General features: G+C 40.9%; 1 protein-coding gene across 8 annotated transcripts in view; it reads left to right on the top strand.

The window, feature by feature from the left end:
* The window catches only part of DOT1L (DOT1 like histone lysine methyltransferase), a 78,066-nt gene that overhangs the window by 48,853 nt on the left and 16,427 nt on the right, over positions 1-12,786 (top strand). For 5 of the 8 annotated variants that reach the window (XM_026681115.2, XM_026681118.2, XM_026681116.2 and 2 more), the window contains 9 exons: positions 611-724; positions 2,133-2,224; positions 3,136-3,237; positions 4,113-4,250; positions 4,823-4,948; positions 5,958-6,442; positions 7,369-7,492; positions 10,521-10,667; positions 12,531-12,660. In XM_026681115.2, coding sequence (XP_026536900.2) covers positions 611-724; positions 2,133-2,224; positions 3,136-3,237; positions 4,113-4,250; positions 4,823-4,948; positions 5,958-6,442; positions 7,369-7,492; positions 10,521-10,667; positions 12,531-12,660 — 1,458 coding nt within the window. The remainder of the gene's footprint in view (positions 1-610; positions 725-2,132; positions 2,225-3,135; positions 3,238-4,112; positions 4,251-4,822; positions 4,949-5,957; positions 6,443-7,368; positions 7,493-10,520; positions 10,668-12,530; positions 12,661-12,786) is intronic. The other 3 variants (XM_026681117.2, XM_087951292.1, XM_087951300.1) reach the window with 1 other exon arrangement.

Consider the following 12,786-nt stretch of genomic DNA (forward strand, 5'->3'; position numbering starts at 1 on the left):
AACCATTCATTTAGTGACTGTTCAAAGTTACAAGGGCACTGAAAAAAAGTGGCTTATGACTGTTTTTCACATTTACGACCATTGAGGCATCCCCATGGTCAAAATTTGGGCCCTTGGCAATTGGCATGTATTTTTGACAGTCGCCCTGCCCTGAGATCATGTGATCGTCATTTGTGACTCCCAACCGGCTTCCAACAAGCAAAGTCAAAAGGCAATGCTGGATTCACTTAACAACTATGTGATTCACTTAACAATTGCAGTGATATACTTAACAACTATGCCCAAAAGGTGGTAAAATGGGGTGCAAGTCACTTAACTGTCTTAACAATGGTCTATAGCAGGGGTGTCCAACCTTGGTAATTTTAAGACTTGTGGACTTCAACTCTGGGAGTTGAAGTCCACAGGTCTTAAAGTTGCCAAGGTTGGACACCCCTGATCTATAGCGTATTTTTAAAACTGTGAACTATTTTTAAACCGCACTGGGGGGAAATTATGTCATAGACCAATAATTACATCAAAGGGGAATGCTGAATGTCTAATCCCAGACTGGCCAAATGGACTCCTTCCAATAGAAAGAAGCTTAATGGACCCATGTTCTCTTTTCACACAGATGCCTACAGGTCACCTCATAGTCCATTTTACCAGCTACCTCCTAAAGTGCAGCGGCATTCGTCCAACCAGCTCTTGATTACTCCTACTCCACCTGCACTACAGAAGCTGTTAGGTAAGGGCCTCTCTCCCATTTTGTTGAGCAGTTCATATTTCTTGACATAGCATCTGCTGAAGGTGTAGAAAGAAAGGCTCACAGTTTTATGACCCCCCTTCCAGACTTTCTGAGGATTCACCTAAACTTCAGGATCCCACTTCCCACGTGGGCGAATTCATGCACTTGCAGGATCTCCATCACAACCTATAAAAAATAACCGGTGTATTTTCTTCTTAACTATTGGGATGAAAGTGGTTGAAGATAACCCAAAATAGATATTGTGGTAGTGAAGCCTATCAAGCAGGAGAATGGTGGAAAATTATTTGGCAGATTCAGTAGTAGACATTGGAAGCTGTGGTGCGTGGCCTAGAGGTGGAGCTCTCACCTCACAATCAGGAGGCTGTGAGTTCGATCCTAGGTAGAAGCCGATATTTCTCTCTCGGGGCTTACTAAGAATATATCTGCTGAACAAAACTCCGCATTGGCAACAGGAAGAGCATCTGGCCATTAAAATGCTCTGCAAGCTCCATTCAGTTGCCCAGATTCCACCCCGCAAGGGATTATGGGGTCGTTAAAAGAAGAGGATGATGAATAGTAGACATCTGAAGGAAAACAGCTTCAGCTGTGGAATAAAAGGACAAGGCTCCTCTTAAATCAAGTCTTGGAATTTGTTTTCGCTTCCTAAACTGAATGTACATTTCTTTCATATAAAATTTTAGTTCTGTTTTTTTTAAAATAATACTTTTTCTTTCTCTCCACTCTGGTTTTCATTCTTTTAGGGATTTAACTTACTGAAGCCATTTTAAAATTTTTGTTATTAGGCGTTATCTATCAATCCTTGATGCTTTATTGTAGATAGGGCTTCAACACTAGATTCCAGTCAGATTTTTTGCCTGTTTAGTATCTCCACTACAAGGCAGGGTGTTTAAGATTCATGATAACCATATCCCAACATACTGAAAGTGCATACATATCTCTGTTTCTTATCTCTTATTCCAGATAAACTCAGAATATGAAAAGTACCTTTCAGCATATCTCTTGGGAGTTGCCAGACAAAGCAGTAGAAAAACAAGTTCTCTCACTAGAGCCTCTGTGGATAAATAAGGTTTATTTTTAATACAAGGAGGAAGAGAAAAGGCCAGAGGTCAACAGATTGCTTATCTGGATCTACTAATCAATTACAGAATGACTAGCAGGAGGTAGTTGAGAATTTCTGAGTCTCACTTGATTAATAAGAGTAGCATGAAAATATTCTTTTAAATTAAAGAGCTGGAATGTATGAAGTTTTAGTAATCCCGGAATAGATTTTAGTATTTGTGTATTCCTAATGTAGATGCAACAAGCTAAAATTGTATAAAAGATAAATGTACTAATACTGCTTGCAGGCTGTTCATTTTGGGTTTTTTTCTGTCTCCTTAACTTACAGACTCTTTTAAGATCCAGTACATGCAGTTCATGGCTTATATGAAAACAAATCAATATAAGGCAACTCTTCAGCAGTTATTGGAACAGGAAAAGGTAGGTGGCCCAACTTGGTCCTTTAGGAAAGAAACACTCTCGACTCCAATTGTAGCAAAACCATTACTTTTACTAAAGCCAAGTGGTTACAGTAAGCAAAGCCAGGACGAAGCGTTTGAGTGGGAAAATTCCTCTGGTTAACTTTCCCTTTCTTGGCCCACCCTCCCATTACCACCCCCACTCTCTAGTCACATTCAGACAAGATGTTTTGGTAACTGTTCCCCCTGTAGTTGGTTAGATGGATAAGTGCTGCATTCCAAGGGTGAAATTCAATTTTTTTCCCTACCGGCGTGGCTGTGGGTATGGCTTGGTATAGTAGTAATAACAATCGGGTGAGTTTTTTTATCGATTCAAGTCGTCCCGACCACCAGGGGTGGGATTCTACCAGTTCGCACCCATTCGCTAGAACCGGTTGTTAACATTCTAAGCAGTTCGGAGAACCGGTTAGAAGAAATTACTGGCCTAATCCTGTAAGGAAGGCAGGAAGGAAACATTCTGGTGTTGCTTACAGAAACTGCCAGGTCCTCTTATCAGGTTCCCCCCTTGCCTCCCTCTATTCTCCCCACCACCAAATGTATAGGAGACTGACATCTAACAAAGCACAGATTTGAGTGCTTGAAGGATAGCAGCTTTGATATTAGACTGTTTTTTTTAAAGGACTGCCAATTAATTGCCAATAGAATCAGATCACTCCATACTCCAAGTCGATCTTCCAACTGAGTCTAAAAGGTTGACCTCTAAGGTCTTTTTCAATTCTGCTTCTAAGATTCTGATCTTATTACATTTGTTTCCCTCCAATCCTTCTCCGCTTATAGTATCTATATGCTTGTAACCCTGTTATGTCACATTTCAAGGAATGACATATTATTTTTCTGAAGTGTTGGTGTTTCCTTCCCTTTTTTGTTCTCTAGGAGAAGAATACTCAGTTAATGGGAAAGGCTCAGCAGTTGTTTACTCACTGCCAGGCTCAGAAAGAGGAAATCAAGAGACTCTTCCAGCAAAAGCTAGACGAGGTACAGTGAGGAGTGGGCTACTGTACAGATTGCAGGGCAAAAGGGAAAGCTCTTCGATGCTGCGGGTTGTGAACTGCACCCCAGTCAAGGAAAAAGGCAGAGTTGGTAGATCCCTAACTGAGAATTAAGTCCAAATCTGAAAATGAAAGATGTAATGAATTTGACATTTTTAGAATAGGCCAAAGTTCAAGGGATATAGTGTAAATGTGGGCTTTTTTTCATTAATAACAATCGTGTCTAACAATTGCGATAATGGTGGGCTAAAATTTAAGCGATGAAAATTAATTACTACCTGAGGTGGATGTAAAGTAAGCTTAAGACTTCACTGGATATAACTCTGAGGAATCACTCGGTTTTCCGATGGAGTTCTTTTAATTTCTACAGTGCTTTTCCAGTGATTTAGTCCAACGTATTTCTAATAGGGGAAGTGAGATCAATGCATAATATCAAACTTTGTTGTTCTGAGTAAAATAAAAAACAAATCAAGAGCAGTTCTTAATAAGTAGTACACAAACATTATACCTACTAAAACACTATATTAATTGCCCTATTTTATTGCAGTGTAAACAGAACTTTTGTTTCTTTTTGTTTTGTTGGTGCCTTTGAGTCAGTCTTGACTCCTGGGAAATGCCTGGACATGTCCTTCGGTTTCCTTGGCAAATTTTGAAAGTGGTTTGTTGTTGCTTCTTGTAGGACTGAAGTAGCTTGAAGTCATCCAATATGGCTTTGTGCCTAAGGCAAAACTAGAACTCACAGTCTCCTGATTTCTAGAATGGTGCTAACAGGGTTTCTAATATTCAACAAAATCATTGCCTTTTTGTTGTTGGAAAAATAGTAGTTCTAACTGTTTCTGTCCTCTTCCTTTTCCTTTGTAGCTGGGTGTTAAGGCACTAACATATAATGACCTTATCCAGGCCCAGAAAGAAATTTCTGCTCACAACCAGCAGCTGAAAGAGCAGACCTTACAGCTGGAGAAAGATAATGGTGAACTCAGGAGTCAGAGTTTACAGCTGGTTCGTATTCCTAGATGCATTAAGCCACAGTTTTATCTTGTTTTGAAACCAATCACAAATTCCAGTTCTGCCTTTAATGTTAATTAAGATTGTCATCCTCCCTGGGCCTCCAGTCCCAAAAATGTAAGATTCTGAAATGAATGGGGGATTAGTGATTAAAAACAAGGCTTTCCATTTAGGAGGTCCCAGGAACATGGAGACTTGCACCAGTTGAAGACAGATTGTGGTGGGTTAGATGTAACAAGCTAGTGTGAAACTTTGTACGCAGGTGTGAGCAAAAACCTGTAGCTGGACTACTTTAAGCCAAATGAGCTGCAGTCAGCAGCAGAGCACATGCTTTAAAAGTTTGGAGTTCTTAGAATTTTTCCATCACTGGAGTCTTATCCAGCAGACCCTGCCTAAGATGGCCAGACAGAAGAAGCTAAACTGGAACTGATAATCTAATATGGGATACATCACATTTTATATCAAGAGGAGAAATAGATTTATATGGCATGAAGTGTTGTTTTGACAGTATGATGTAACATTTTCCAAATAATATATGTCCCTGTTCTTTTTTTGCCTCCTTCCAGCTGAAAGCTAGATGTGAAGAACTAAAGTTGGACTGGTCAACACTTTCACTGGAAAATCTTCTCAAAGAAAAGCAAGCATTAAAAAATCAGATTTCTGAGAAGCAAAAGCACTGCTTGGAGTTACAGGTAGCGTATGGCCAGGATGTAATAATATATTTTGTTAGCATTGACTTCTAATGTTGCCTTTAAAAAAAAACACTGGGCAATGAATTCAGCAGTGCTCCTTGGTAGTCTGGTGGGTGACCAGGTGCTTCACATGACTAATTCCTTATCTTCAGAGGGGATTACAGTTGATGCAGTTCAGGCAAAATAGGGCAGCCTATTGAGCAAGGAGCATTTACCACAGCATGTTTTGCTTTCCTAAATGGAAGAAAGTGGAGCAGGGTTTGTTGAGTTTTTAGAGGAATCAAAGGAGCTTCACGATCGAAAAATGTGAAGGGACTATTATTCCTAAAATATCTTATTATAATAGTACCAAATGCTTTTTAAAAGTCAACTGGACTTTCTTGGGTTTTTTCTTAAAAACATTTGGCTTCTGATCCAAGAGATTTCTTCAGTTCTGACTGAATGGTGGGGAATAGAAGGATTTATATTCTTTCCTTAGCACTCTGAAGGCCTGTCCTCCTATTCCCCACCATTCAGTCAGAACTGAAGAAGCTTCTTGGATGAGAAGCAAAACACTTTCAAAGAAAAACAAAAAACAAGAAAATCCTATTGCCTTTTGGAAAAGCCCCTTTGTGACAACCATGACCGGGATGATTGAGAATCTCCATAGACCAGGGGTGGGCAAACTACGGCCTGTGGGCCACATCCGGCCCGTTGGTCTTTTTAATCCAGCCCGCCGAAGATTGGTACAGAATTAAGGTTTGATGTGAACGATTGAATGATTGCATTCATTTGATTTTGACTTGTAATGACAGGTATTTCGACACCAGGTAGCGCATTAGGCGCAGTGACTTGATTTTGCGGAGATTTTGCAGTTTTTTATATGTATCGTATCTTGTGCTGACCCGGCCCGTCTGTCAAATTTTAAAAGTCAATGAGGCCCCCGAGCCAAAAAGTTTGCCCACCCCTGCCATAGACGCTTATGATAATAACCTTTAATAATGTTCTTCTCCTTCCTATCATTTTAAAGATCAGCATTGTGGAGCTTGAGAAAAGCCAAAGGCAGCAGGAACTCCTGCAGCTGAAATCCTACATGCCTTCTGACGAATCGCTGCCAGCCCAGCCACGCCACAAAAACCATCTGAACCGGGAGGCGGAGCCTGACCACAGCACGCTTCACCTGGAGCTGGAGTGCCCCAAGTTTCCCGTGCCCCAGGTCAATGGCATGAGTCCCGAACTGTCCATAAATGGCCATGCCACACCTTACGAAATTCACAATGCACTCAGCCGACCAGCTTCTAAGCAGACTACTCCTCAATATCCACCTGCCCACGTGGACCAAGACATAATTCCTTGCACCCCGATCCATAGCTGCAGGCAGAAGCTGGACAAAGGCTCAAATTTATCCCTACCAGATTATACCAGGTTTTCTCCGGCTAAGATCGCCCTCCGGAGGCATTTGAACCAAGACCACGTAGGCAGTGGGAAAACAGCACCCAGTGAGAACCATCAGAGGTGAGGAGCAGGGTGGTTCGGTCGTGTTCTCCCCCCACCCCCCCTTTGGTGGTTACCACCTTGAGTGAATTATCACTGCAGGTAATCCTTAGCTTACGACCACAATCCAGCCCAAAATTTCTGTTGCTAAGCGAACAGTCTTTAAGTGAATTTTGCCCCATTTTACGACCTTTCTTATCGCAGTAGTTGTGAATCACTGCAGCTGTTAAGGTAATAATATGGTTGCTAAGTAAACCTGGCCATTATACAAAACTAGCCTTCTCAGTATTACAACCATGAACCATATATATTATCTAGGATTGGAAGTTACCTTTGGGGTAAGAGTGGCACTCTGGGTAGCTATGGAGGATGGATACTCTGTGTGTGGGTGCTACCTTTGGCTGAATCCTGAATGGGGAAACTCTGAAAGTACATGGGAAGCTGGCAGAGCACGATCCTCCAGACTCGCTTTTATTAAGAATGCCTCTGTGTTTAGAGGGAAGCTGCATCCCTCAGTCAGTAGAAGAACCTGAAAGCATTCTGTGGATGGAAGAGAAAGAGAGGGTGGCAGATAACGGTCTTTGAAACTACATTTCCCCCCCCTCCCCTCCAATATCTTCCTTAGCAGCCATTTTGGGCATAGATAACAGTTGGTCTGGGATGGAGCCTGCAGTGTCTTTTCAGTTTTCAAAAGGCATAATAATTCTACTACCTTGATGCATCAAATATTATCTAACGAACCCTTTCTTCCCATTAGAAATCTATTAAGCTGTTAAGATGTAAACAATGAGCCTTTTTGAAGATAACCAAGCTATCAGAAACATTTTTTTCTGACACATGGAAGAAGGGCTTTCTCTGCATTTTTTTCTTGCTAAAGGATGCACTGCAAAAATCTTTGTTTTTAACCAAGCAGAAACCTTCAAAAGTTTTTTTGTTTTACGTTTCAGGGCTGAACATTTAAAAGAAAATGGCCTTCCATTTCAAAGCCCTTCGGTATCAAACGGCATGAAGATGAGCCCCCTGGAAGCCAGACCCTCTTCCCCAGCGGCCTTCCCAGCTGGGAGTGAGAAGGTAAGGAATTTGGGGACGATGCCTCTGAACCTCTCGGGGCAGTTCTTGTACCGAGCAGCCGCGACTGAGTGGGAAATCTTGGTGCAAATGGAGAGCATGCTAAGGGTCAAAAATTAACACGACTGAGGTGGACTTAGGGGATGCAGAAAAAAATCGCTGAGTAGAAGAACCAAATACAGATAGCCTTTGATTTATGACCAATTGCTTAGGACTGTTTGAAGTTAGAATGGACTCACAAAAAAGTACTTACAACCTGGTTCCATAGTTCTGTCAACCTCTTTGCCACAGTCAGATGAATGCATGTCAGAGATTCAGCAACTGGCCTGCGTTTGTGGCCTTTGCAGTATTCCACAGACATGTAACTGCGTTTTTCACAAAAACACTCCATAGGGAACAATGGATTTGCTTTACAACTACCGCACTTGCTTAATGACTGTCATCAGGATCAGTCACATAGGTCACCCACTTTACCACCATCATGACTTACAACCGTAATGGGCAGGTTCCATTACAGTCGTAAGTTGAGGATTAGCTGTAGCATCTTGAACCAACACAAATACAGTTACTTCTGTAACTGTCTTTATCCATAACACTCAGAAATAAATCAGATCATGAACAGTGCATTGATGCAAGTACTCTTAACAATTGGCTATTGTAGTAAATAAACCGCAAGGGAACAGCAATCAAAAAGGAGAAAACTTGAGTCACATCTTAACCTGGCATTATGATATATTAATCTCAACTAAAAAATTGTAATTATGATTTAATTATATTAATAATCTCAGGTTTAGATACGTGTGGCGCCAAATGGACTGTGTGCAACAAGCACTCTATTAGTTTATTACTTTTATGATACTTTCTTAAACCAGGATTACTGGTAGAGTTATGTGCAAGTCTGATTGGTATTTTTTCTAGCCAAAATGAAATGCAGAAAAAAATGTACTGCTGGACTAAAGAAAAACTCAGGCTAAAGTCCCAATATTTAAATTCCTAATGTGAAATACATTTGTCTGCTTCTTAAATGTTTTATGAATCTACACAAAGCTTATTCTTTTCCCAGTCAACATTTTTATTGAATTATAAAGTATTATAAAATACAATGCTTATTCTTGATGAGGTGTGGAAGAGGAAGAGAATATATCTTGTTTTGCATCTCCTTCAAGTTTAAATGGGCTTTGTAACCAAGCGCCAAATTGTAATCAAGCTTGATTAAAAAATGAGGCATAATTTGTTTGCAAATTAAAGTAAACATGATGGCATAACTATTTAAATCAGATGCACTGTTGTAGAAACAGGTGCAGATAAATTCATGAACTCCAAAACACAGCTGTGTAATGGGCAGCGTGAGACCAGATCTAGTTCCCATTTCTTCCCTTCTATGGTTTCCTTTTATTTAGGAACCAATTCCTCCATTAGTTGATTAAAATATAACTCCCAGCATCCTTCACTTGCAGGCTTTAACATCTTGACAGAATTTGGGCTATAAGTTCGCCATTCCAGAATAATTTACTTACTGGTTTGTTAAATTTATATGCCACCTATCTTGCTATCACGTGACTCTGGGTGGATTACAACATGAAATGAATTGTCATTTTCATGACCATAATTCACATCAATGGCAATCTGAATTCCATTCAAACTAAAACTGCCATTCCGTTGTAGAGTCTGGTTATGAAGCAATCATACATAGATGGAACAGAATTGCTCTTTTCTAACTCTAATCACTTCTTTGTTTTGGACTATAATTTTGCCCCCTCATGCTTTCTTATTGGTTTGCAAATCTTCTGTTTGCATTTTTAAAATGCACACTATTCCCTATCAGAGTTTTGCAGATTATTTTTTTGTAATAATAGTATATTCTCAAGAATCTTTTTTTGTAAGTTATTTACGCTATACCCATTTTTTTAAAATTGCAAACTGCACCAAAAAAATCCTGCAGATATAAGAGTTAGCACCCTTTTTTTTCAGGCTTATGCAAAAAAAAAATACTTAACTACTTTAATAAGCAGAAAAAGGGATGCTGTGCTTGTGTGTGCAGGAGGAACAAATCATTTTCAAAGAGGTAGTCCTCTACTTGTAACAGTTTGTTTAGTGTCTTTTTGCAACTTTCTGACAAGCAAAGTCCATGGGGGAGTCAGATTCACTTAACAACCAGGTTGCTAACTTATCAACTACAGTGATTCACTTAACCACTGAGGCAATAAAGTTCGTAAAATGGGGCAACACTCACTTAACAAATATCTCACTTAACAATAGAAATTTTGGACTCAACTGTGGTCGTAAGACGAGGGCTACCTGTATTTATATCCTGTATGTGCACGTATATAAAGTTTATGGCTAAAGTAACCAGGGAAAGTAGCGAATATTCTTCAGACTTACATTCTCGCTATTTGTGTCCTGATCAGAGCTAGAATAGCATTCTGCGCTGTATATGTGTTGTTATTATTCAATCAGCAATCAATAATAGCTTGCTCAGACTTCCACAGCCTGGATCCCTCTAGAGACGTTAGAACAGCAATGCTGTAATTCCCAGTTGGTATAAGCCAATAGGTTGTGATTCCAACTGAAGGGCATAAGTTTGGAGAAAAGGCGAACCATCTATTGTGCAATATGACTTAGCTGTAAATTTACTATATACTCTTTGCCATAGTGACACAAGGTTATTGAAATATTTCCTCATGCACCATAGCAATCCTAAACACAGCTGCTAAGTATAAACACTTGGCGTGGTAAGTGTTTTAGTTGGGCGAGCGACACCATTGCGGTTATATTTCCCTATTAGATCATTAAGTAAAACATGAACTGTTTGTGCGGTATGTGTGTGTCTATGTTGGCTGGCTGATGCAATTGACCTTGTCTGCATCTGTAAGAACTTTTTTTTTTTTTTGGGTTTGTTTGACGGGGGAAATGCTTGCGATTCTTCAGAACGCCTCCTTGCACCGAGTACTCGGCCAACAGCCATGGCCCAGAAGCACTGGCTGATGATGCGAGCTGCATTTTTGGCATTGTCTGCTTTGTATGTTTGCAGGCTTTGCGCGAGAGGACGTCTGCGAATAATGGGGAGACCATCACCAGCCTTCCCATCAGTATCCCCCTCAGCACAGTGCAGCCCAATAAACTCCCTGTTAGTATTCCTTTGGCCAGCGTAGTCCTTCCTAGCCGTGTTGAGAAGGTGGTGAGTAGGGGTACTTTGTTTTCATACACCCCCCATAACCCTCGCTGTAAAGCCAATTGTACCATATTACAATGAATGTATAGCATTATTTAAGTGCGGTGTAAGATGAGGGAGCATGCTTCCCTCGGGTACTTTATTTGTCTATTTTTATCCTGCTTTTATTATTTCTACAAATAACCCAAGGCAGCAAATATACCTAATATTCCTTTCCCCTCCTATTTTCCTCGCAACTATCTTATGTGGTGGGTTGGGTTAAGAGAGAGAGCGACTGGCCCAAAGTCCCCCAGCCGCTCTCATCCCTAAGGTGGAATTAGAACTCATAGTCTCTCAGTTTCTAAACCGATGCCTTAAGCCAGGGGTCCCCAACCACCGGGCCGCGGACCGGTACCGGTCCGTGGAACATTTCCTACCGGGCCGCCGGTTTGCTGGGTGCCGCCATCTTGTTTGACGAGAAAGTGCTTCCGGGTGAGCTTTTCCGGTTGGAAAGTGGCGTTTGGGTCCTGAAGGAATCCTCGCGCCTTAGTTTCATCGAGGGGGGGGCTTCGAACGAAACTAAGGCGCGAGGATTCTTTCAGCACCCAAGGCAAGGCGAGCCGAGCGACCGTCCCGGCCGTCCCGAAGCGAAGCCCATCGACAAAGGTACAAAGGAGGAGTTGAAGGTGGCGGGGAGAAGCGGGGGACGGCTGGCTGGCCGGTCGCTCAGCTCGCCTTGCCTTGTCATGCGTGCTGATGCTGGTACCGGGCTGCGGCACAAAAAAGGTTGGGGGCCACTGCCTTAAGCGTTAGACCATATAGTTTTGTTTCTTGCTGCCTCTTAACTGAACTTACTAAACCCCTTCAAAAAATCTTTTTAAATTCGATACATGATGACTGATTCCTAAGAAATTACACCTTTTTTCTTTTTTAAAATCACTCTTATATTTTTCATTTATCCAATATATCTATTTGCTTTCTATACATGTACTATAAAAGGAGGTTGTTAAATCTGTGTTCAGCGCTTAAGCTACTTTGAGCAGCTTTGTTCTAGCTTCTGGTTTTATTGTTGAAGTTGTCAAGCTGTTAAAAAGTAACTATTTGAATAAAGTCTAGTTTAAATACTTGGTATGTGAATGACAATAACCTTGTGGGTGATACTGATTGTATAGAATATTGTCTTTCCTAGATAAAACAACTATAGCTTGAATGACTGACCACAAATTTTGCATGGAGGACATCCCAGGTTCAGTCCTGATTTCAGTGGCTAGGATGAGGATAGCCAATCCTTTAACGGCTCTGGGTTGCACTTAAAATTTTTGTGGAGACTGAAGGCAGCAGCGCATGGAGCAATGCTTTATAATGAGCACACTGCATCACACATGTGGCCAGAGCCTGATTTTTCCATGTTTTTTTCACAGTTTGGACCTCTTAAATTATGTCATTGCTATTAACGCCTGACACCCTAGTGTTTATTTGTGCGCAACCTCAGTATGATGGGAAGCCATGTCATTTGCTTGCAGCCATCATAGTTAGAGGGTCTCTGAGGGCTTCGAAAAAGGATGTGACCACATATAATCCATGGGCTAGAATGTTAGGTCAAGGGTGATGGGCAGAGAATGACTGCTAAGCAGAGTAGACAACTGAGATGGCTAAATAGTTTGACATGGTTTAAAACTGTTGCTGTTATCTGCAAAGAGAAATGCTTCCTCCTAGAAAAATTAGAGTTCTGAATGTAACTGTGTTTTACTTTGTTTCTGACCACTACTTACCAGCATAGTAACTTTACACAAGCATAGTAATTTTAAAAAGTACTTTTTTTTTAACCAAAGTTAATTTTATTATACTTCCTTTTCCAACCATCTCCTTTTTCTCCCTTTCTTCTTTCAGAGAAGCACACCTAGCCCTGTCCATCAGAACCGAGATTCCTTTTCAACACTTGAAAAACAATTTGGTGCTAGTTCTCACAACAGCATTAGCACTGCTGCTGGTAACAAGCCACTGACCTTGGCTACCTCAGGTGAGCTCCTTCTTTTCCTACTGCTGCTTTCCAATTTACAGTAGGTGGTGTGTTTGAGAGGGTAGGGATCAGTTGATCCACTTTGGAGAGAATGCCTGATATTGATTGTAAATAGCATGAAGAAAG

This window comes from Notechis scutatus, chromosome 1 (genome assembly GCF_049901735.1).
Source record: "Notechis scutatus isolate UNSWTSFEM ecotype Mainland chromosome 1, rNotScu1.2, whole genome shotgun sequence".
In the NCBI taxonomy this organism is placed as follows: domain Eukaryota; kingdom Metazoa; phylum Chordata; class Lepidosauria; order Squamata; family Elapidae; genus Notechis; species Notechis scutatus.